The sequence below is a fragment of the Zonotrichia leucophrys genome, chromosome 5 (genome assembly GCF_028769735.1).
Source record: "Zonotrichia leucophrys gambelii isolate GWCS_2022_RI chromosome 5, RI_Zleu_2.0, whole genome shotgun sequence".
Taxonomy (NCBI): Eukaryota; Metazoa; Chordata; class Aves; order Passeriformes; family Passerellidae; genus Zonotrichia; species Zonotrichia leucophrys.
The window spans coordinates 57,726,313-57,751,777 of record NC_088175.1 but is presented as its reverse complement, the minus strand read 5'-3'; the positions used below and the strand labels follow the sequence as shown (position 1 = coordinate 57,751,777).

General features: G+C 43.9%; 1 protein-coding gene across 3 annotated transcripts in view; it reads right to left on the bottom strand.

The window, feature by feature from the left end:
- Positions 1-25,465, bottom strand: part of ARMH4 (armadillo like helical domain containing 4) — a 62,843-nt gene that overhangs the window by 19,595 nt on the left and 17,783 nt on the right. For all 3 annotated transcript variants that reach the window (XM_064715848.1, XM_064715851.1, XM_064715849.1), the window contains exon 5: positions 19,496-19,750. In XM_064715848.1, the coding sequence (XP_064571918.1) occupies positions 19,496-19,750 (255 nt within the window). The remainder of the gene's footprint in view (positions 1-19,495; positions 19,751-25,465) is intronic.

Genomic DNA, 25,465 nt, shown 5'->3' with positions numbered 1-25,465 from the left:
AAATGGATCCAGAGGAGGCCACAAGATGCTCAGAGGATGGAGCCCCTGTGCTGTGGGGAAGGTCTGGGAGAGCTGGGGCTGCTCGGCCTGGAGAAGAGAAGCTTTGGGGTGCCCTCATTGAAGGGAGCTGACAGCAAAGGTGGAGAGAGAATTTTTACAAAGACCTAGAGGGACAGGACAAGGGGGAATGGCTTCAAACTGACAGAGAGCAGGGCTAAATTAGATATTGGGAAGGCATTCTTCCCTGTGAAGGAGGTGAGGCCCTGGCACAGGGTGCCCACAGAAGCTGTGGCTACCCCGTCCCTGCCCTTCCAGGCCAGAGTTTTAGAGTTTAAGATATAGAAAAAAGAAAAGTAGTTACAAAGGTATAAACAAGGAGTTTAGAGTGCAGCACTGTAGGTTTGTGTGTCATGACTGACTAAGCTTACACTGTAACATGAGTCCATAAGATGAAATATTTAAGGATTGGGTCAAAAACATAAATATCCTTGTTGGCAGTGTTTTATTGGTGAATAAATCCTTAAAAGGTCTTGTAACTAAGGGTCTTGTGACCTTCTGAGCCATGCAGTGAAGATGTGAGCTGAACTCACCCTTCCTGCATATGTAGAAGATAAGAAAAATAAATCTCTTTGTCAAAAAGAACTCAAGAGGTCTCATCTCCAGCTCATTCAAAATTCCTTCAAAAACCCCCATAAATAAGCACTAGCTCTACTACCTCCACATCCCTCTGGTCTTGTACCCCCAACCTAGGTCCTCAGGTATGAAGTTTGATTGCAGTGGAGAGGCTGCTGTGCAGCAAAACCTCTCTTTGCTCTGCAGCACCTATCAGCAGTTATGGGTGAGGATTTGCAGACAAATTAATATCCCAAAATCTTGGTGACATTTGCTGCCACCCACTGAAGTTTATAAAATCACCACCACCTCCCAGACAAGCTCTGCACAGCCCTGAAAGGGTTGTGAAGGGTTTCAGCAGTGAAAGGGCTGATTTATCCTCAGATGCTCTGCTATCCACACCTCCCATTTATTTACACATGGCACAGAGCACTGCTCCTGTGGGACTCCAGTCTGTGTAATGCAATACATCCCAAACACACACCCAGAGCTGTGGCATCCTCCCATCCCGCTCCTTCCACTCAGAAATGAATAAATCTGGCATTTCTCCAAGCAGATTAAGATAATCACTAACAATTTACTTACCCTGAGAGGGCATTACCCTGATTGGAGCAGGGCAGAGCCCACTCTCTGATTAGGACACTGATATGATGTGGCTCTAAGAGGATGTTTTGAGTGAACTCCTGATTTTGCTGCCATCATCTGTTCAAATAATGAAGAAACAATTGGATGCAAGAGCACCCACACAACATTATCTGGATAAAGCCTCAGAGGCCAATCTGCTTTCAAAGCAGCAGCAAATGTTTATTTATGATCCAAGTGCTGAGGGCCACTTGGAACTGCTTGCTTTCCAAAGACCACCAAAGGGGCCAGAAAATTTTCTCTTGGCTTGGCAAGGCGGTCTCAAACCTCTAGGAAATCAAATTCTGCAGAGACAGACACAGAAAGAAATCACTGACAAACCATAAGGAGGAAATAAGCAGAGGACACTTTTTAAACTCATTTTTTGTAGTGGCCTGATTGCACTGTGGTTTTAAAAGGACAAGATATTTAGATTAGGTATCAGGAAGAAATTCTTGATGCTGAGGGTGGTGAGGCACTGGCAGAGCTTGCTCAGAGAAGCTGAGGCTGCCCCACTCCTGGAATGTTAAATCCAGCCTGGATGCTGTCATTATCACATTTTTTGAAAAATCCCTTTGCCAGGATTTCTTTTCCTGGCAAGATGAGAAGCCTCAGCTTCTCCATGTTTTGTTGCTTTGGGATGTGGTTTGGAGATTGTTTATTTAAACACATTAATTGTTTTTAATTAATAGCTAATTACAGCTAGCTGTGTCGGACTCTGAGGAGTTAGTAACAAGTTTTCATTATTATTCTTGTTTTAGCTTTTTGATGTATCTTTTCTCTTTCTTTAGTATAGTTTTAGTAGATAATATAATATAATATAATATAATATAATATAATATAATATAATATAATATAATATAATATAATATAATATAATATAATATAATATAATATAATAATAAAAGAATAAATCAACCTTCTAAGAACATGAAGTAAAATTCTCATCTCTCACCTTGTCCTGAGAACCTCACAACACCATAGGATGGGGCTTGGAGTAACCTGCTCTAATGGGAAGTGTCCCTGCCCATGGTAGGGGGTGAAACAAGATGAGAATCCATGATTCACAAGTGAACTGCTCTTATTTTAGCTGCTAGACTAACAAATATTAGCAAGGAAAGAGGTTGGGGTTGTCAAAATCTCTCCTTAGTCTTCTAAAGAAGTAGCAGCAATGTTTTTGTTTTTAAGTGTAAATATTCTGCACAGGGAACTCCCAGGGGAAAAGCTGCCTTTTCCACAGCACAAACAAAACCTCTGTGGGCCACCTGAAATCTGATCCTACATTTTCAGGAACAGTTTCATTGTTTTCTGTACCTACACCAGAGCACTTCTGAAATTTAGTCCTAAACATTAAAAGTGGCTGACTGGCCTTACCCTGTAATATTGTGAATCAGTTGACAGATTTGGGCAGTAATGAATAACCTGGTTACAGGTTTGATTGACAGACCCAAAGAGCTGTTGAATCAAACCAGTTCATCACAACATCCTGATTTATCAACCTCTCCAGACTGAGAAATGCTATTTGTCCACTTGAACCCAAAGGGACACAGGAGCTGGAGTCTCACTTTTAAAGTCCATTTTAAAGAGAAAAACAGATCCACCAAAAGCAAAGGAGCAGCAAACCCCACATTTCCATGCAAGCTGTTGGACCCATACCCAGCTTTGGAAATCCACAGGCAATTTAAGCATTCAGGAAAATTCCCACTTGGTATCTGGGAACAGCAAACAAGACCCTGGGAAGCTGAGCAGAGCAGACCTGGTGCCTTGCTGGAAATGCAATGACTTTCTGTGCTGTTGCACCAGCTTTTGTGCCTTGAAGACCTGAGATAAAATCATGCAGGAGGGAAATGAACTCAGTCCAAGAGCACCAGCAGCTGCAGGGCAGCCTGATCACAAAAGAAAACAAGCAAAATCCTCATCCAGGGAAGGGGAAGACAGACTTCCACTGAAATCTGCACTCAGCTACCTGACTTTGGTCCCTCAGTTAAATTATTGACAAGGTCACATCTCTGATTTCAGTATAAAAGTGTTTTTTATGTGGCGCCTGGTTGTAGGAAATGGATTTGTAGAGCATTGTTCAAGTTTGACAGAAGGCTTACACAGTATGTATTTGTAAACCTTGAGATAAGAAATGCTGACTTAGAGATGCAATGGAATAGGAGAGACATTGTTGGGAGAGAAATGGAACTGGAAACAAGTGTCAAAGGATGGCCTTGCAAATAAGACTAGATACTTTGGAGAAACAGAATTATGAAAGACGCATTGTAGTAGGACCCACATGGGTAATTTGAGATAACTGGCTTTAAGGAATTTACAGCATGGTGTGGCTAAAGCTGATAGGCCAAGAAATGGTTATAATGAATTGTAATTAATAAATAGTTGGCTTCTGATTGTGATGGTGTGATTTATAACATCTGTATTGTCTCACCCTTCACATGAGACTGAAAATGGAATAGAAGTTTTTTAAATGCCTCTCAGCTGCCCCATCACTGGGTCAGAAAAAGGCATAATCTGACAAAATTGGTGTTTTGTGTGAGGAACAAAATACTGATTAGTTTTGTGTTGTAAAGTTGTATAAAGACATGCAAGGTTGGGAGTTCACTTGGTGAATTTGAAAGTGCTTTGGAAGGTCCCTTCCCTTCCTGAGTCACAGCTCCCTGCCAGTCTGCAGAACCAGAGAGTTTTTGGGTTTTCTGTCCCCAGCACGTGGTTAAGGGCTGCAGGGGGAACCTCTGCCAAAGGAAGAGAAGTTAAGGATGGTTGTACTGGATCAGCTGAGCCCCACATCCCATGCCTGAAGGCAGATGCTCCCAGAGAAAGGCAAACAGAGCTGATACTGCCCTTCCTCACTCTCCTGCCTGCACCAATTCACTGCTGACCCAGGGCTTCAATGCAGATTTTTGTCCCAGCAACTGTGAGCATTTAATGAGCAAAATGTAATACAGGAGAGAGAGAGACTGAATTTCTTGTTATAATTCCTATTGCTGTGAGAGCTGAAAAGCCACCTGAGATCACACACACACATGAGATAAATGCTCTACAAACATGTAAAGAAGAGTCAGTATTTGCCCAAAAGCAAGAATGAGATCCCACAGAGCACTGAATTGTCCCATCTGTGAACACCAGGCACAGGGTGGGGAAGTGATTTGCTCCAAGATTCAGATGAAAAAACAACACTGGCTGCAATGAGATGGGGCAGTTTGGGCCAGAGCAAAGGCCAAGCTGGCTTAGTGAGGCTGGAGTGACCAAGAACATTTCTCCAGGAAAAGTTTATGGATGGGACAGTATTGTGTTTGCAGAGATCCCTGTGGCAGGGAGGAATGATGAACCTGACTCCATGTTCTCAGAAGGCTAATTTATTACTTTATGATACTATGTTATATTAGAGAATACTATACTATACTAAAGAATACAGAAGGGATACTTACAGAAGGCTAAAAAAAATAATAATGAAAACTTGTGACTCCTTCCATAATCCCAACACAGCTTGGCCCTGATTGGCCAAAGAGTCAAAACAACTCACAGCAGAACCCAATGAAACAATCACCTGTGGGTAAACAATCTCCAAACTCATTCCACATGTGTACAACACAGGAGAAGCAGATGAGATAATTATTGTTTTCATTTTTCTCTGAGGCTTCCCAGCAGAAAAATCCTGGGCAAAGGGATTTTATCAGAGAATGTGAATGCCACAGGACAGCACACAGCAACACTCCCCTGGCACACCCTCCTGGCACCCTGGACAAGATCTCTGCAGTCATTCCTTGCACACAATCCCATTTCTGCTCTGGTTATCCATGTTAATTTATCCTTTTGTTATCCTCCTTTTTCCTCATACCATTCCCATCTCTGCTGTGTCCCTTTCCAGATGCACAGAGGGGCAGAATGCCACAGAGCATTCAGAGTTAAAATGCTGGTTGTTGTTTTTCTCTCTGTTCTTTATCTCCCCACATCCCTCCAGGCCAGTGCTCCTGCTGTATCATCCTCCCCTTTCTCTCATAAGGATCTGGAGCAGAGGCTTTGCTTCAATTTCTCCTTTTAGCCACAAGTCCCCAGTTTGCCATTCAAATTCACTCTCTTGTGGTTACAGGACTAACAACAAAAACAACTCTCAGCCTAAATTTCCCCCTGGAACTTGACTGCCCCTTGGATTTTCTCCAGAATTTCAGGAACATGATCCAGGCTTTCCTTCTTACCCAGACAAAAATAAACCCTATTTTCCCCATGTATTTACCCTGAGCATTAACACCCACCCATCCCAAGCTTAGAGGGAACATCTGAGGTGGGGAACATCTCTGCATCCCTGCTCAGGGCAGGATGGCTCCAACACTGATCACCTGGGAACGCTGGAGTGAAATCTGCTTTTAGAATATAGAATTATAGGATTTTTTAGGTTGGAAAAGCCCTCTAAGATCACCAAGTCCAACCAGCCCTGCCAAGGCCACTCCTAACCCATGTCCCCAAGTGCCAAATCAACATCTTTTAAATCCCTCCAGGATGGGAACATCACTCTTTCCCTGGGCAGCAGCTGTGCCAGTGCTGGACAATACCTTGGTTAATGAATATTTTCATAATATCCAACCTAACTTCTGGGCAGTGAAGAGCAGAGGAGGGAAACACCTGAGCTGCCAGGCCATCAGAGGGGACTCCAGCACCCTCAGGAGCAACCCAGGTAGCTGCAGACCTCTGCTGGCTCATCCCAGGGAGATGAGCATAGGGGAACTCTGCTGCCCACTCACACTATGTAATATATCCAGGAGAACTGCTGGATACTGATGGAAGAAGCAGGAGCTTGAAGAACATTCAGATTATATTAAAAAAATGGAAAATCCCACTGTTCTTTAAACCCTCATATTCATCTTCAGAGCCCACACAGAAGTGACTAACCAAACCTTAATAACTAATCACTGCTGCTGTTAATTAGTCCCACTGAATGTGCTTTTCCTCCTGCAGCTGACTCCAGTTTGGGGCTGCCTGCTCTGGTTTGGAGGGATGGTGCTGCAGCATCCCACACAACCAGCACGGCTGGGAAACACCTCTAAAATCATCAAATCCCACTGTGTGTGCCAGGCCATGTCCTTGCCCTGCCCCAGGAGCTCCCACCAGCTGCAGTCACAGCTCCAGGGACATTTCTGGGGTCAGAATCCCTGCAGGGCCTTGGGAAGGATCCTGGAGCTGCATCCCAAACCCTGCACTGCCCCAAAGGCATTTCTGTCTCCTTGGGGCTGTCACCATCACCTGTGTCACAAGGTTTTCATTCTTCATTCTTGCTAAGCCTTCTGGCAGGGTTTGAGACATCCAGCCTGGCCCAACCAACCTCTGGGGCTCTTGCTCTGAGCTTGTCAGGAGGCAAAGGCTGAAATCAGACAAGGATGGTCCCACTGATGGTCCCAGAGAAGATCCCAGATCCCTCTGCAGCTCCAAGGCTGTGGAACCAGAGCATTCACCAGAGCAATGCTGAGTTTTGCCAGCTGAGATTCTGACTTTGCTCCATCAAGACCTTAGCAAAACATGCTCCTGGCTGCCTCTGTCTACCAAAAGTTCAATTAGCTCCCTGCCTCTCCTGCTCCAGACAGAAATTACAGAATCACAGGATTGTTCAGGTTGGAAAAGTCCATCCAGCTGGACTGGAGCAGGGTTGACTCGCCATGGAGAGTGCAAACTGTGACTTGAGAGGTGAAGCAGCACACACAGGAACATGTTCTGCCTATGGGAGGGCAGATATAACCAGAAAGCTTCCTCAGGATACTCACCAGGTCTAACATGATACTTGACCCTCTACCCAACCCTCCCTAAAACCAAAAAAATCAAAAGAGACTGTATTTAACCAGAAAATTTAATTTGGTTTAACAGAAAATCACAAAACCCACAAGGAAGTTATTTTCCTGACAGGATATTTATACTGAACCCTATCTTACAATTTTCCTGAATTTTCTTATGGGTAGTTGTAAGGAAAGCCAGGATTGAGCAGGGCAAAGTAACTTCCTCACTCTCAGGAAAAACCAGCTCCTGGTGGGAGTGGAGGGGCAAACACTGAGATCTCTCCTCACTCCTAAACCAGAGCAACACCAAAGCCATTGAGGGCTGTCACTGATATTTTCTGAAAAATCCCTTTGTCGGGATTTCCTCTCCTGGGAACTTGAGAAGCCTCAGAAAAGAATGAAAACAATAATTATCTGATTGCTTCTCCTGTGTTTGGCTGCTTTGGAATGTGGTCTGGACATTGTCTACCAACAGGTGCATGTTTTATTGGTTTCATGTGAATTGTTTTTACTTAATGACCAATCACAGCCAGCTGTGTCAGACTCTGAGGAGTCAGTCAGGAGTTTTTCGTTCTCATTCTTGTTAGGCCTTCTGATGTATCCTTTCTCTTTCTTTAGTATAGCAATATAATGTAATATAATATAATGTAATAGAATAGAATATAAATTATATATAATATTATACAATTATATAATATAATGTTATATAATTAATAATATAATTAATATAGAATGATATATTACATTATATTATATTACATTACATTATATTACATTACATGGCACAAGATGTGACACTGCTAAATAAACAGGGACAAGAAACACAAGGGTGAGCAGCCACTCCTGCAAAACCAATCGATTCACACACCTGAGTGGTCAGAAGGGAAAAAGGGATTTGGAAAAATGGCCTCAAAAAGGACTCAGCCTGGAGAACCTCTTGGCCTCACTCACAGTGATAAAGCCTCAAGCACAGATGGTGCTGCTGGTATATTAAAATAAATGATGGGCTATCAGGGAGCAGCCTGGCTGAAACTCTTTATTACAGCCCAGGCTCGGATGAGGGTGTGATTAGAATTACTCAAAAACAAGGAAGGGAAAAGAAAAAAGAAAAAAGAAAGCAAAAGCCTCCAGTAATTCTCACCCTATTGACCCCTGTCTGTGATTCATGTTGATACTCAGCATCTTTGCAAGACAACAACTGCTGGAGGTGTGTGGTAATTATTTTATTGTCAGACAAAAATGTGAGCAATTTGCTTATTTCCAATATATGCTCCTAACTCACTCTTCAGGTAGAGCAGAACTTCTACACACAAACACACATATATATACATGTGTGTGTGTGTGTGTATATATATGTGTGTGTGTGTGTGTATATTAAAATTTATATAAAATATAAATTATAAATATAATTTATATATGTTTAGATTTATATATCATTATAAAATATAGTTTCTATGAAAAGATATTTTATATATTTTATACCTATATTTAATATATATTTTATATATATTAATATATGTGTATATATATAAATATATGTATATGTGTATATATATATATAGATATAGATTATTTTTATATATATATTTATATATATGGTTGGTGGGGGTTTTTTTGGTTTTTTTTTTTTTTGTTTTTTAGAGAGAGAGCATCCTTCCAGGAAATAACTTGGATCTCCTTTGATTCTTAAGGAGTCTTAATCAGAGTGAGCACCAGAGGGGAGACAGGTTTAGCATCAGTCATTTGTGGTTTGCACTGTCCAAGCAGAAAGTGCATCCACATTCTCATTAGGAAGGAACATTTTAAAATTACCCTCTCAATAAATTACCCTCCCTGCTACTTTTTGCAAAAAGCTCTTTTCCTCCATTTTTCTCTCGCCAGCTCTGCCATGGGGCCAACATTTTAACCCCAAAGCTCAGCCTCTGATGTAAATCCCCAGAAGGACAGAGGCAATTCCAGGCTGCTGAACCTTCACATTCCCCTCTCTCCATTTTTCAAATGCCATGAAACCAGACAGGTTTTTGCAGTGCAGTATAGATCACTATTAGAAAATAAATGTGATTTCTCCAGTGTAAGGACAAGCCTCTTGTGACATGGCAAAGGCCACCCAGACAGGCACACAAAGGGAAAATGAGTTACCCTCACCCAGGGAAGGCACAGCCCTGGGCTCTTCAATCAGGCTAAGTGACTGCTGAAATCTGAAAGGAGAGAGGGGCCCAAAACCAGCTCCTCTGCCTAAATGGAACCAAATTTTCTGACATGGAGAATCTGCAGGGTGGCAGAAGAGGCAGAGCACACTGAGGAGTGACACACGTAAATATGTGACTCTGCAGGGATGGGAAAGGACAGGATTGCTGCAGGCTAAAGAGAGAGCAAAACCACCATGATTTACATTCCAGTGGGGCTGACAGGCAAGGGTACAGGCAATCCAAGGCAGCTGACAGCCCAGAAGGATTCCTGCCTCCCCGTGCTGTGCAGGAGCCCAGATGGTGCTTGGGCAGCAGATGCAGCCCAGCCTTTGCAGCACAGAGCCCTGAGCTGGCTAATGGACCCTATCCCTGAATCCAGGCAAAAAAAAACACCCCAAGATAAATCACCTGGAGCAGCAAATGCAAAGTCATGCTCCAAGGTACTAACTGTGACACATGCTGACTTTAAAGGAGGTGTCAAACAGATGGATAGAGGCAGACAGCTGGGGAAGGTCAGAAATGCTCAGACACGTGCCTGAGTTTTCCAACTTTGCTTTCTTGGGCTGACAAGAGCAACTGGAGGTGCAGCAGAAACCCTTTTAGGAGTCTTTCTATGCTGGGAAATCCAGAAATCCAGCAGCCTTGCTGCTGCACCTGCCCTTCTGTGCTACCCAGCAAGCCAAGGAGGGAGAATTTCACAAATTCATTAACACTGGAAAAGATGACAAAGATCATCCAGTCCAACCACCAACCCAGCACCAACCACCATTTCCACCACTAAACCATATCCAGGAGTTTTTTGAACACTTCCAGGGCTGGTGACACAGTAATTTCCCTAGACTTGACAACTTTTGGTGAAGGAACAGTTCCCCTTAGTAAACCTTCCCTAACACACTCTGTACACAAATATCACCCAAGACCTGAACTGTGTAGTGGAATCTTCTGTTGAGTTTTGGGGGTTTTTTTGTTAGGGTTAGGAATAATTGTGTGAGATGGTATTTCTTGTTTATATTTAGATGTTTATTAGTCCTTATCTATATTACAGTTTCACAAACTGTGAGTTCTACAGCACTTCACTCTAACAAACTAAAAATGGAGCTGTATCTTTCTACAAGGCTTTTAAAGGATAAACTGTCCAATTAAGAAAAGACACTTAAATTATTTTTACTCTCAACTCAATAACTAATTACTTGTGGCTTGCAGTGTGGACTTTTTATCAATTACACAAAACCACCCAAACACATGGAGAAGAAGGAGCAGCCTCCACCCTAAAACCTCCACCTTGCTTTATATATATTGCTATATTCTAAAACTAAACTCTGAGTTTTCCACTCTGTGGTATTACACACTTCTATTCAAATTACACACTCATAATCCCAGTGCAATCATTCAATTTTGGAATCCTTCTCTAGGGCCTCAGGTCAGTGCAGTGTTCTCTTGGGGCTCAGTGCCTGACAGCACAGAAAATCTGAAATTCTCAGCATCCAGGGTTCCAACAGTCTTCCACAGATGTTTCCACCACAGAAGCTGCTGAATCCTCCCTGCAGGTATTTCAGGGAATTTTTGCCTAGCAGGGTAGTGGGGATCAGGGCAGGCAGGATTCACAGCAGCCCTCAGACTTGGATTCATCCATTAGAAACTTTCCAACACCAACCATGGTGACCAAAATTCCCTCCCTCCTCCCACAGCCTGGCAGATAATTTCTCCATGCCTTCATGCCAACTCTCTCCGTGGGGATTTCTGAAGGAATTTTGAATGATTTAGAGATGGGACCTCTGAATTTTTTAGATGATGTGATTTATTTTTCTTATCTTCTACGTAGGCAGGAAGGGTGAGCTTGGCTCACATATTTTCTACATGGCTCAGAAGGTCAAAAGATTTGTAATTACAAGACTTTTTAGGGATTTATTGACCAATGAAACACTGCCAACAAGGATATTTATGTTTTTACCCAATCCTTAAATATTTTGTATTATGGACTCATGCTACAGTGTAAGCTTTCTTAGCCAATCATGTTATGACACACGAACCTACAGCACTGCATTCTAAATTCCTTCTTTGCCTTTGTAACTGCTTTTATTTTTTTTTATATCTTAAACTCTAAAACTCTAAACTTTCCTCTTCTTAACTTAACGTGTTTCTGCTTTAAACTATAAATCCACATTCTCACTTCTAGCACCTAAGTTGGGAAGCCTCTTCCAAAATCTCATATCAAATCCTGTGTTTAATTCTAAGCTTTGGCTTACAGGCTCAAAGTTCTGAGAGCTCCCTGCATTTCAGATTCCAACTCTCACCAAACTGAAGGAAAAGAAGCAGAAATGCTGTGGATGGACAGGATCTCTTCCCTGCAATAGCCAGTAACTTCAGTTTAATACATTGCCTGATGGGGTTCCATCTTCTCTGTGGGCAGGGAGAGCCAAAAATGAGAAAATGCCTCTAAATCCTCCCCAGCCCCTGGAGACAGCACTTAATGGCTGGTAACAAATGGGCTTAGTCTTCCTCTGACACGGGTTTAACTGGGTGCATAAACATTGTGGAAGGGCTGGTGCTTCAAAGTAATATATCCAAGGATGTTTTAGTGCTGCTGCTTCCCAACACACTCCAACAAAAATGTCAGGGTAAAATATCAGCCTGATTGCTGTGAGCAGCAGTTTTGTGTCACCTGTTTCTGATAGCTGAGCTGGGAATCACCAAGACAGCCTCTAATCTTCTGATTTACTCTTAGGATCACAGGACTGTTTAGTTGGAAAAGCCCCTCAAAGATCAAGACCAACCATTTCCCCAGCACTGCCAAGGCCCCACTAACCCATGTCCCCAAGTGCCACATCCACACAGCTCTTAAATCCCTCCAGGGATGGGGACTCAACCACTTCCCTCATCTCCATCCCTTCCCTTAGCCTTGATTTCTGCCTTGAGGACAAGAGCTGAGGTGTTTCCAAGGGGAAGAACGTGGCTCCAGCTCATCAGGGGTTCATGCTCTGTTGTCACTGTCATATTTTCTGAAAAATCCCTTCACCAGCATTTCTTCTCCTGGGAAGCTGAGAGGCCTCAGAGAAAAATGAAAACAATAATTATCTGATTGCTTCTCCTGTGTTTTGCTGCTTTGGAATGTGGTTGGAGATCAACATGTGAATTGTTTTGACTTAATGACCAACCACAGCCAGCTGTGTTGAGGCTCTGGAGAGTCACGAGATTTTCATTGGTACCTTGTTAAGCCTTGTGTCCTTATCCTTTCTCTATTATTTAGTATAGCATAGTATAGCATTCTTTAATATAATATAGTATCATAAAATAATAAATTAGCCTTCTAAGAACATGGAGTCAGATTCTCAATTCCCAATTCCTCCTGGGGACCCAGCAAATACCAGACTCTGGGGTTGGAATCTCCCCATCCCAGCTCACAGAGCAGACACACTGCTCCTGTCTTCCCTGTCGCAGACATCTTTTATGGAAAATCCTTTCCTTAGGATTTTTCCTCCTGAGAAGCTGAGAAGGCCTCAGGAACAAAGTGTAAACATTGATTATCTGCTGCTGTGGAATGCAACAGGTGCATCTGTGATTGGCCCATGTTGGATGTTTGTAATTAATGGCCAATCACAGTCAGCTGGCTCAGACAGAGAGCTGAGCCACAAACCTTTGTTATCATTCTTTGCTATTCTATTCTTAGCTAGCCTTCTGATGAAATCCTTTCTTCTATTCTTTTAGTATAGTTTTAATGTAATATATATCATAAAATAATAAATCAGCCTTCTGAAACATGGAGTCAGATCCTCATCTCATCCCTGAACCTGAGACCCCTGTGAACATGGTCACATTCCCTCTGACACACACTGGCCTCATTCCCAAGGGCACAGCAGTCTTGTGCTGGATGGAAAAGGGAAGAGCACCAAAGGGTGGTGGGTCAGGACCACAGGGCTCAGAATTGTCCAAGTTGTGTGTCTCCTCTAGGGTCCCACTGACCAAGATCCCAGCACAGGGCTATGCAGCTTGAAGAAATAAGGAATATTAGAGAGACACACTCCCCAAACCACCTTGGAATTAGATCTGACAAGGAGCAAAAGCCATCTCAGATGTGAATTGTCCCCTCCTGGGAGCTGCTCTGCTGTTATAACAGCAAATGTCACCCTGAGCTGGCAGAGGGGATCCTCACTGCTCACACACAGCATGCACAATTCCCCTGGACAAGACAAACCTGATTAAATATGAGCCTGCTCCAGGATTAAGATGCAACCATGAACAATCTCTTAAGTAAAAAAGAAGCAATTCCAAATGGAGTGCACATCTCTCATGAGGGACAGAAACCTGAGTTAGGCACAGATTGATGGTGGGAGCTTCCCTGCTGCTTGGGAGAGGAAAAGGGAGCTAGCAAGGAACATATGGAACTGTATAAATTATTTGGAGCACCCAGAAAAGACAGGAAGAATAATCATCTCTGTTCCTGAGACTGCTCATTTCTCTCTGCAGCCACGTGGAACCCAGGGCCTGCATGGCCACAGGACTGCCATAAATACCTGGACAGAGGATTGCTGCAGGCAGATGCCCTTGGAGCATGTGGGGAAGGGAAATTTGCTGGTTACACTGCTCACCCTGGCTCCTGCCAGCCTCTCCCACCTGGCATTCCTATGGACTGTCAGGATGGGGACTCTGAGGGTCCATTCCAGAAATGCAGGTGTGCACACAGAAGGGAAAGGCAATGCCCAAGCACTGATTTAATTCCCCTCCTTCAAATCCCCACTCTGCAAAGGCTCCCTTGTGAAACCAGAGGGGTCACTGGGCCTCTCTGAGGTTTTCTCACCACCTTTAAAGCACAGATGAGCCTTCCCAGGGTGATTAAGGAGATAAATGCATTAAAGATTAAAAGGCACTCCAATGTTCCAATGCCATGAGCTGTAAGAGTACTTAAAATAGATCCATTTGGGGCAGCAATTAAAGAACATATTACTAATTTCTGAGTCTCAGCTCCTGCCTTCCTAATGCTGGTTATTTTTGCCCATAAAAGCATTAATCCTATCTTCCTGTAAAAAATGACATTTCAAACATTCATCATCTTCCACTACTGTCCTTCTGCTCCTCTGCCTCCCCATCATTAACCAGAGACATCTGTTATATGGTTTATGCAGTGTAATTTGTGACCACAGATCTGCAACACAATGAGAGCTATTTTCTCTGTTAGGAGCTGCTCAGAGCTGCAAATATTTTTTTATCCATTATATAAAAAAATATATAAAAATTCACATTCCAGAAGTGTGTTTATTATGCAAGTGCCTTGTCATTACCTGAGAGAGTTATACAACCTTCCATTATAGTGAGAACTGATGTCCTACCCACAGCAGTACATGAAACACAGACGTGGTTTCTATTTTGGAAACTACACGTTGAGGATTACATTGTCACACTTCATAACTTCTTCCTAAATTGCTGGTTTGTTTTGTTTGTTTGGGTTTTTTTGTTTGTTTAATCTCCAAATCCTATCCACAGGGATGGTCCAAACTCCCCTGTGTGCAATTCCTCCATGGGAAGATGGAAATCAAAAATAAATGTTGTGGAACCAGGCACCTTCTCACAAGCTACAACCCTGTGATGTGGAATTGCCATGAACAGGTGGATGCAAAGAACACCCCAATGGCTCAGCTAAAGAATGGCAGACCTGAACAAAAATTAATTTAGGTAAAAACAAAAAATAAAAAATAGCACCTAGCAGACACACAAGCCACCACAAAGAGTAAATTCAGATGTAATATGGAACTGCAGGTTGATGAAGGCAAAGGTGCAAAGCCAAGTTAGCAAACATAGAAATATTACATCAAATGCACCCTAAATGGAGAAAGAAAAAACCACCAACTCCATACATTTTAAATGCACAAAGCAAACTACTGCATGCCCCAATGGGGTAAAATTAAAGGCTGGGTAAACTGCCCTAGATCTCCTACATTACCTACTGTGGAGAGCAGGAGTTATTCCCCTTGGGATGTGGAGGACAGGCAGCACTGAGGCATCAGGAAATAGCTGGGAAATCTGAGGCCATTTTCCTCTTGGCTCATTCTTGTTAAATTAAGAATTCTCACAGAACTGAGGGAATAAACACTCTTGAGAACTGGGAGAAGAAGCCACCACCAGCAGAAGCAGAGGGGTTTGATCTCCTTGGAGCTGCACAGCAAAATCCACCTGCTCTGAGATGCATGAGGACCATAAACTAAACTAAACTAAACTAAAGGACCATAAACTGCTCACCAGGTTTGAACCCACCTCAGCCAACCGCAGTTCTCTGGTAATGCATCACAAAAGAGGGAGCAGGGGGAGATCAGGTATTTTTATTTATTTCCTGAAATTTCACATTAATCCACCTGGTTCTTCTGATGCTCTCCAGGTGTTCAGTGTTTGCCTACCAGACACAAATCAAGAAATAAGTACAGAGACACCAAAGCCACCTCACAGAGAATGCAGAGAGGTCCAAAAGTGCTGCTCTGCCCTTCACTGGTAACCTGTGACACCAAACCAGATCCCAAATCACATTCAGACCTTTCTCCCCCAGAGCTGCAGGGTGCCAGGATGGCTTTTGGAGGGTGAAATTCTATTTTATAAACGCACAGATTTTCTCATTTTCTGCTTTTCTCTTTGTATTGCTGGTTAGAGAGCCAGTTGATGGGCTGTAAAACTGTCAGTCTCATTACTGGCACTAATAAATGGCTTTTGCTCAGCCGGAGTTAATGTGGGACCATCTGACTGCCCAGAACTGACATTTTTAATGATTTTGTTCCTCCAGTGCCTTCCTATTGACCACTACAAAAATCCAACCTGTCTCTTGCTATGCCAAGCTGTTTTGTGGATCAAGCTCCTCGTTCTCCAGGGATTTGCAGTTGTGTCAGCCATCAGAGCAAGCAGCCTGGATAATAACTGGCCTGAGAACAGCTATTCCAACACTTCTGGGCTCTTCTGCACCACAGATTTTAGCATTAAATGTCAAATTTCTGAAGGCTAGAGGACAGAAGAATCCCCAGGAGGAAGAAATGTGTGCAAAGTGTTTTAAAAATGGAAAATGCCAACTGGAAAAGTTTGGTGCTTGGATGTTGTCCCCTCTGTTGGGTGCTGTCACCTTCCCTCAGGTCTCCCTTTCCAATGCTGTATCCCAGGTGAAACAGAACAACTTCCCCTTCCAAACCCTGCTTAATTTACACAAAAAGGGAAATTCTTCACATCCCAGGGCTGTATAGGGAAGGAAGAGACACACAGAGCTCTTCTGGGCATGTCCAGCAGTTACAAAGCAGTCCCCAAATTAAAAGAACTGGATCTTCAAAGATGAAAATCACCTGGAGAAAAAGGGTTTCAAAGAAAAAATAGCCCAGCCAGCAGATCTAAAGCTTAACAAGTCTTTCACAGTGAGTCTGGTGTCTCCAGGTGCTCCAGCAGAACAATGGGAGCAGCTCCTCCAGCTTCCTGCCAGGTTTTGGGGGGATTTCTTCTGTTCTTAACCACCCACTTTGTGCTGACACAAGCTGTGTGATTTTTCCCAGCTTTCCTGTTCTCCCAAACCCTCTCCATCAAGGACCAGGCATGGACACAGAGGCAGCCTGATGTGTGCCATGAGTCCAGAGCTGGGATCCAGGGCAGAAATCCTCACCTGGCACAAGCTGGAGAGGGTAAGGGCTGCAGCCCTGCAGAAGCAGCTCCCATTCCTCACTCACTGCCAGGAAATCAGCTCTCACCCCCTGGGTTCAGCTCCTTCCATGGATTTAGGTTATCAGTGTGAGCTCCTGCAAGCCTTTGGTTTTCACAGAATCACAGAATTATGCATGGCTTGGGTTGGAAGGGGTGTTAAAGACCATTTAGCTCCCATCTCCTCATCTAGTTCCATTTTCTTTGTGCCTATTAAACATAAATAAATTCCCTTTCTCTTAGGAGTACTGGTGAGCAGCAGCACACTGCAGATGGGGAAGGAGCAGTGTCACTCTCCTGTGACACTGAGGTCACCTGGACAGGAAAAGAATAAATGGCTTTTTACAGAAGTGCCTGCCTGCTGGAATCAGAGGGCTGAGTCACAAGCAGAGAGGCTGATCCCACTGTGTCCCCTCTTTTTTGCCAGCACAGCACTGCACAAAAGTCCCACCTAACTCTTAAAAATGAACTCAGCTCAGCCACAGCCTCATCCTCTCCCTCTTGGGTGCTGTACTGGCTGGAGCAGCCTAAAAACAAAAGGAAATCCCAACCACTTGGATCTAGTGAGTTCCAGAGAACACCAAAATCCTCATCTGCCCAGAGCTCCAGGTGCTCAGAGCCATCACTGTGACGCTGACCCAGCTCACACTGCACAGGGAAGTCAATAAAACAAAGTGGGGAGAATAATCCTGCCTTTTACCACCTAGTCTGTTAAGTCCTTGTCTCAAACTTGTGCAAAGAAGCCGTTTCAGGGGTCTGAGAAACAGCACCAGGCCCTGGTTGTGATGGTGTTCACAGGGGTCTGAGGATGAGGGAAGAGACGAGGATCTGACTCCATGTTTCAGAAGGCTTGATTTATTATTTTATTATATATATTACATTAAAACTATACTAAAAGAATAGAAGAAAGGATTTCATCAGAAGGCCAGCTAAGAATAGAATAGCAAAGAATGATAACAAAGGTTTGTGGCTCAGCTCTCTGTCTGAGCCAGTTCCCTGTGATTGGCCATTAATTAGAAACAACCACATGAGACCAATCTCAGATGCACCTGTTGCATTCCACAGCAGCAGATAATCATTGTTTACATTTTGTTCCTGAGGCCTTTCAGCTTCTCAGGATGAAAAACCCTAAGGAAAGGATTTTCCATAAAAGATGTCTGTGGCACCTTGTCACTGCTTTGTCCCCTGCCTGCTGTACCAGATCTGCAACTCCTGCCCTGAGCCTGTTGCTCCAGCAGCTGGAAATGCAGCTGTGACTACAGCCCAGACACAAACCATGAGCTGTGTCTGGCACAGAACCTCCTCTGTAACCCCAAAGCTGATGGCAAACATTGTCACATACAAGTCTTTACATGTTCATGGCAAACATTGTCACTTACAGCAGCACCACACATCTCTTTCACTGAGCTTGCCAAAGACAACCAGAAACCCTTAAGGACTCAAATTATTCCTCTCACACAAATCCAGGGGGACAGCAGGACATGTGAGACAGCCCTGACACAGCCCTGACACAGCCACCACACAACAGAGTGCTTTTCAAGCAGGATTTAGTGTGACAGGGAGGGATCAGTCCTGCTGCAAACTCAATCTCCCCTTCAAAGGCCAACCCTCCCACAGAGGTCTGGAAATCAAACCTCCCACACAGTTCTTGAAACACAATCTTTGATTCAATTAAGGAAGCCAAGATCACTAAAGCAGGCTGGAAACAGCATCACTGAAGAGAACATCCAGGTAAAATCAGAATTATGCTTTCAGGGGAAGTGATAGAAATCACATAGATATATATGAAGGACAATATATAAAAGACTTTGTGGATTTTTATTTGATGGGCTTCTCATAACAGCTAATTCTAATAGTCACACACAAAGACCTTCTGTCTAGATGTGGTTCAGCTCCCACAAATTCACCTGAAATGTTCCCACAGTGTTTGACAGGGCTTGGCTTGGGAATTGAGTATGCTGGGAAATTATTCCAGAGCTTTTGCCAAGCTGGACAAGTTCCTTTCTCAGATCTCCCTTGTCCCACAGCAGCTCTGACCTGCATCTCAAGGACCTCACATGTACAAACACTGACTCCTAGGTGGAGTAAGGCTAGAAATTAAACACAGGGCCTGCATGTACAGCAGGAATAAATTTATAAAGCTTTAGAGAGGCTTTGCAGGTTTGTCTTCACACTGCCAGCACAGCTTCCCAAGGCTGGACCATAAATGGACCTCTTAAAATGTCAGAAAAGTGAACTCAGACCAATGTTCTGAAGTAGCAAAGAGGATGATAAGCAAATACCCAACTCCTTTGTCCCCTCAAGACAAATATCCCTGCACCAACTATCTTGGGCAAAGGGAACTGAAATTTGCCCAGGAATCTCACCTGAGAAGTTTTTTATTGTCCAACCTTGGAGCAAGACAACACTAAGCTCTGGTAATGAATGAGCAGGATTGGAATATCCATATTTTCCCCAAAATGACAAGTCAGGTCACGCTGCCTGGGACACAGCCCAGTTTCCCCCCGTTGTCACTGGTGAACTGGGATTCCTCAGGAATGACCCTGCTCTGTGCTCAGCTCGAGAGCCAACCCATGGCTGGCATGAGGGATTGTCTCACGCAGAGTGAAGAGCAGGAGGGGTGAAGGGTAAAGAAGGAGGAAAGGGATTTTCTCTTACCCAGCCCCTGGTTCTGCTGCTCCCACTCAATGGTGTCAGGAACCTGGTAGGACACCCCAGCCAGCTGGGCCACAGGGTTCTCCAGGCCAGCCAGGGGCTCCTGGGAGGTCTCTCCTGGAATTGTGAAGCCTGGCAGATCCGTGTCACCCTCCATGCTTTCATCCATCAGGTCTAGGTCTTTGTCCTCCTCGTCTTCCTCTTCCTCCTCCTCTTCTTCCTCCTCCTCCTCGTCATCCTCTTCCTCTTCCTCACCCTCTGGCCAGGGAGACAGAAAAGAAATGTCAGGGAACATATTGAACTAGAGCTCAAAAGAGGAGAGCAAACTTGAGTCAGCAGACACACTGCAGTAGTAGCAACTGTACTATACATCCTCCTTATGGTTAAGAGTTTATGCAATTGCAGTTTAAATTGAAGTTGTAATTCACGTGTTGGAAACACAGGAGATGATTTCACATCTTAACATGGGGAAACTTCAGCCCCACAGCATCTCCCTGTAATTCAGCACCACAACGTGCAAGGACAAGAGTCCAAACCCAGAAACAATTTTTTACCCTGGAGAAACAAGAATCTTGAAACAGAATTGTTTTGATTCCTTGACATTGATGTTCAAAGCTTTAAATGAAATCTTGTGGCTGATCATTTTATTTCTGAACTGAACAACAGTTGCTTTGGGAGTGGGAAGCAGAAGGGTCACAGATCTCTGTGGGGAGCACCAGGCTGAGCTCCTCCAGAGCAGAGCAGCTGCAGGAACCTGCCCCTGTTCTCTGGCAGCAAAAACACCCACAGGGGCTCATCTGGAGGAGCTCATCACCACTGGAGCTTGCTGGGGAACAAGGAGATGTCATCTCAGACTCTCAGATTAGTGGGAAACACAGTAAATTTTTGGTTCCTAGCAGCAGGGTGCAAACAAGGATGTGCATGTGTAAAACACCTGGGTTTCTGTAACTGCAGAGCTCCCTGCTTAACCCATCACGGAGAGATGCTCCTCCCCTGATTTCTGATCTTGGAGGCAGCAATGAGTTGGTTCAGTGTTTAACTGATTGACTGAGTCTTTCCCAGCTCTGGAAAGGGCACAGCTTTCAGGACCAGGTTGCTCCAAAAAGGCATCATAGCCAACACTTCACAGGAGAGCTGATAAATGTGACTCTGAGGAAATTCCTGTGAATTCAGTGCAAGGTCTCCCTGCCCGTGGAAGGTGGGGATAGAAACAAGATGATCTTTAAGGTCCCTTTCAACCAAAACCATTCTGTGATTCCATGAATTCTCCACTACAGCAGATACCCATTTATTCCAAAACTGTTAACATAGGAAAAAATAAATATTTAAGCCATATTTCATACCTAGGATCTAAAATGGCAACACATGAACCACTGTACTGGATCAAACCAAAGGGTTTTTTTCCCATTTTTTCCTATTTCCAGCCACAACTGGCTGCAGATGCTGAAGGAAGTCTAGAGCAGGGTAAACACAGAGCCAGTCTTCCCACAGTTTTGGGGTTTTTTTCCCAAGTTATAGTTACCAAAGTCTCAGGGACATCCTCTGCCAGAATTTGCATTGGAGCAATTTAATAGCTGCTGATGGAGCCACCCACCAGGGAAAGATAATATCTGGAACAATGGCATGCTTTGAATTTCTCCCAGTTCCTTTTTCAAGGCTGAGAATTGAAACACAGTATTTATGCACTTTTATCTAATTTACACCAACTCTGCTCAGCCCTGTAGAAAAATTCCCTCCTGGTGTAGTCACCCTGCATGCAGGCATTAAAAACTAACAAACCACCCTTTGTTAACCAAATCCTTTATTTGTTATATTTGTTGTCCAAATATTTCTGCTGTAGTTGTAGCTCCTATAGGTTGGTGGCAATCCAGCCTGGATTAAATGGCCTCCAAAATTTGGGATGTCACATGAGATGGGAATCTGAGAAATCAGTGGCTGTTATAAACCCACTGTGCTGTGCCAGGGCATCTCCCTGCCCTGGAATTCAAGGATTTGCTCCCAACCACTGCATGTTTTCCTCAGCTCACCAGACAAGACAATCCCAGTGCTGCCTTTCACTCCTGTATTCCATACAAATGAGCTGCTGCTGCTGGGATTCAGCTGCATCACCCTGCTAGAGCCTGGCTTTTGGTGCCTGGAAAGATCATTCCTGCCACACAGAGCATCTAATGGAGCTCCCAGGGATGCAGCTAGCTAGCCTCTTAAATTCCCATTGCATTTTAGAGGCAGTTTCTGTATTGTAATGTGCCCAGCATTTAGAATCAAATCAGAATTTTTCTCTGTCAAAATGCACGTTTTTATACAAACCACACAGCTGTGAAGCTGACAGTGGCACCTGGAGAATGCTCACTGCAAAGACAAGTGAAAACAGGTCTTTTCCCTCTGCTGAGAGCAACACAGCTATCAACAATCCCAAAATTTACCAGCAGACACTCTGAACAGCCTGAAAACCAAAATATGAACAGAGCCTTCCCCTAGACTGGGTGGGAAAACCAGCCAAGAGAGAACAGGCATTGCGTTTTTATCTCTGAAAAAGTGCTCTGGGACAAGGGGTTTAGAATACCCAATGTAAATTTTCTTTGATGGAACTTAAGATTATTTTCTCTTGTCTAAATTCAAGGATTTTCACCTAAAACAAAACCAAACTGTTTCTCCAGCAACATTCACCTCAAGAACCAGGCTAGAGACTCAGTTTAGCAACACAAGACTATTTTAAAGGGGGAAAAACCACCCAAAATGCTGCACAATCCCAAAACTTATCAACAGACACTCTGAACAGCCAGAACACCAAAGAGGAACATGAACAGAGCTCTTCCTTAGACTGGGTGGGAAAAGCAGCCAAGAGAGAACAGGCACTGGGTTTTTATCTCTGAAAAACTGCTCTGGGACAAGGGTTTTAGAAGCCTCTTGTGATTTTTAGCAATCCCAGCAACACACACCTGCCAGGATGGAGTGCTGAAGGCACAGATAGCCATCTCCCTGTCTCCAGAGCCTGCAGGCAGCCAAGCTGAACACCCAAATTGAAAGTGCTGAGACCACTTATCACATGTGATGATCACCAAGCTCCATCAGTCAGCAGGCAGGCACAGCAGAGAGCTGTGAGTAATGAGATCCTTGCAGCACAGCCCCTGCAAAGGGGGAAGGAAAAGGCTCTGAGCTGGTTCCCTTCTCCTCCCTGCCTCATTCCTGCATCTGAAATCAGCTTTTTAAGCCCCATCCTGAAATGCCAGCAGCTTGCCTTGCTGCAAGGTGCAGTGCAGAGCACCACTTGGTGGTGACAAGGAGGAAGCTGCACTTCCCAAAAAACCCCACAAACTTCCCAAATGTGGGATTTCAGCAGAGGAAGCACAACTCAGAGTGCAGAAGGCTGGGCACTCCCATAAAATGGGAAAGGGAAGTGAGCAGCACAGAGCCAAAGCTCAGGCTGGAGGTTTGTGCTTCACACTCCTACAAAAGTCACATTTTTCCTCCTAAACTGGCACCTTTTGGCCTTCAAAAGGCCTCAGCAGCAGATTGAAAGAAAACTGTTGGGAAAGACTGAATGCAGCGAGGAGTGCAAGTGCAAAGCCCAGCAGACTCAGAAGTAACCCAGAGTTTCATTTGCAGCTCAGTGTGAACTATTTTTGTGTGACATGGAATGGTTTTTACTCTGAGATTAGAGCCCAACTGTTAATCCTGCACTAAGCCCCAAGTGCCACATCCACACATCTTTTAAACCTCTCCAGGGATGGGGACTGGGCAGCCTGGCCCAATGCCTGACCATGCTTTTATTAAGGAAATTTTCCCTGATATCCAACCTAAACCTGCCTGGTGCAGCTTGAGGCTCTTTCTCCTTCTCCTATTTCTTACCTAGGGAAGCTGCAGGGGAGCCCCAAGGAAAGATCTGAGATAAAATAACACATTTTAAGCAGAGTTTTTCCAGCTTTATTAATAGAAACAGCCACCACTGGGCTTTATCATGGGACTCTGAAGGGATCCATTATTGACACAGGTGAGATCCAGAGGATGGGATTTGCTTTTTCACCTTGTGCTTGCTCCAAAAGTGAGGCTACACATCCACAATGATTTCTGTGGCTTAGGCAGAATTGAGACCCCCTCACACCTCCCTTGTGAGGCATTTCCCTGACCCAGCAGGAACCCACACCCTGTGGAATCTGAAGCAAACCAGCAGCATCCAGCAGGTAAAAGCACCAAAAATCAATTTTTGGGCATGTGATGGCGTGGAAGAAGGTGGAGCTGAAGCCACTGTGCTCATAACCTTGCTGAAGGCAATGGAGCTACAGCAGGTTTGCAGCTGGAGAAACCTTCACTGGAGAGTGATGTTTCTATATTTAGGTATTTTCCATTAATGTTTGCAAACACTTGGATTGCTCAGGAGAGGCAGGAAAGCATCGCTCTGTCAGGCTGAACACACAGCAGCAGAAAGATCTTGCTGTGCCCTGAGCAGCCAGAGGCTCTCAGTGGAAGGTGACAGATTCACTCAGAGGCACAAAGTGAATTCAAAGTACAAAAAACCCCCACCCCACAAAAAAAAAAAACCAACAAAAAAAGGGCAAAGAAACAAAAACAACAAAAAAACCCACAAACCAAAAATGAAAAAAAAAAAACAAACCAAAAGCCCCCCAAAAAAGCCTAAAAAAACCCCAAATAGATTTAAAAAAAGACAACAAAAAACTACACAAAAAAAAATTCCAAAAAATCCCCAAAAAACCTCAAAAAAAACCCCGAAAAAACCCCAAAAAACTCAACCAAAAAAACCTAGAAAAACAACAAAAAATCCCCCCAAAAACCCTACCAAAAAACAAAAAAAACCCCAAAAAACTCAAAAAACCCAAAAAAATCCCCAAAACCCCCCAAAAAAGCTCAAAAAAACCCCAAAGAAACAAAAAACCCCAACAAACCAAAACCAAACAAACAAAAAGAAAACTCAAAAAAAACCCTAAAAAACAAGGAAAAAAAAACCACACAAAAAACCCCAAAACAAATCCCTCCAAAAAACCTACCAAAAATACCCCCAAAAAACCTACCAAATAACAACCCAAAACCAACCAACCAACCCAAAAAAATCCCCAAAAAAGCCCCAAACAAACAACCCAACCCAAACTAAAAAGGGAAGAAGCTGCAGGACAAAACCTGCAGTTGTCATTTGCTCTGTCCTTTCCCCCCCTCACACCAAACTCAGGGGATGAAGATGTTCAAAGGTACCACAGAGGATTGCAGTGATCCCTGCCAGTTTTAGCTGTGTTTTTATGTGCTGTTCAGTGCTGCAGGGTGACCCCTGTGTGCTAATACACCATGGAAATGTGTAAATAATGCTGTGTGAACACCAACAGGATCAGGGATGGGGCGCTCTGTGGCACTAAGGAGCCTCTGCCAAGGGTTTTCTCCACTGAGCTTCACTTTCTGCACTGCTTCTGTGATCCCAGCTGATTGTCAAGGCAGGGAGGCCTTTCTAGGACAAATCCTTCATTATTAATGTGCTGCCTGCATGTGATCAGTCAATGTCACCATCCAACAGCCCCTTTGGCAGCCTGGAAGGACAGAGCTGCTGGGAAGGTGGAGAGGATCTCACCAAGCAGTGCTCCTGAGCTGGGCCATGGTGTGTGATGGTGTTCACAGGGGTTTTCAGGTGAGGGAAGAGATGAGAATGTTGACTCCATGTTCAGAAGGCTTGATTTATTATTTTGTGATGCACATTACACTAAAATTATACTAAAAAGAAGGAAAAGTTTCATCTCAGAAGGCTCAGCTAAGCTAAGAATAGAAAAGACAAGAATGATAACAAAGGCTTGTGTCTCAGATTCTCTGAGCCAGCTGGCTGTGATTGGCCATTAATTAGAAACATCCACATGAGACCAATCACAGATGCACCTGTTGCATTCCACAGCAGCAGATAATCAATGCTTACATTTTGTTCCTGAGGCCTCTCAGCTTCTCAGGAAGAAAAAATCCCTAGAAAAGGATTTTCACTAA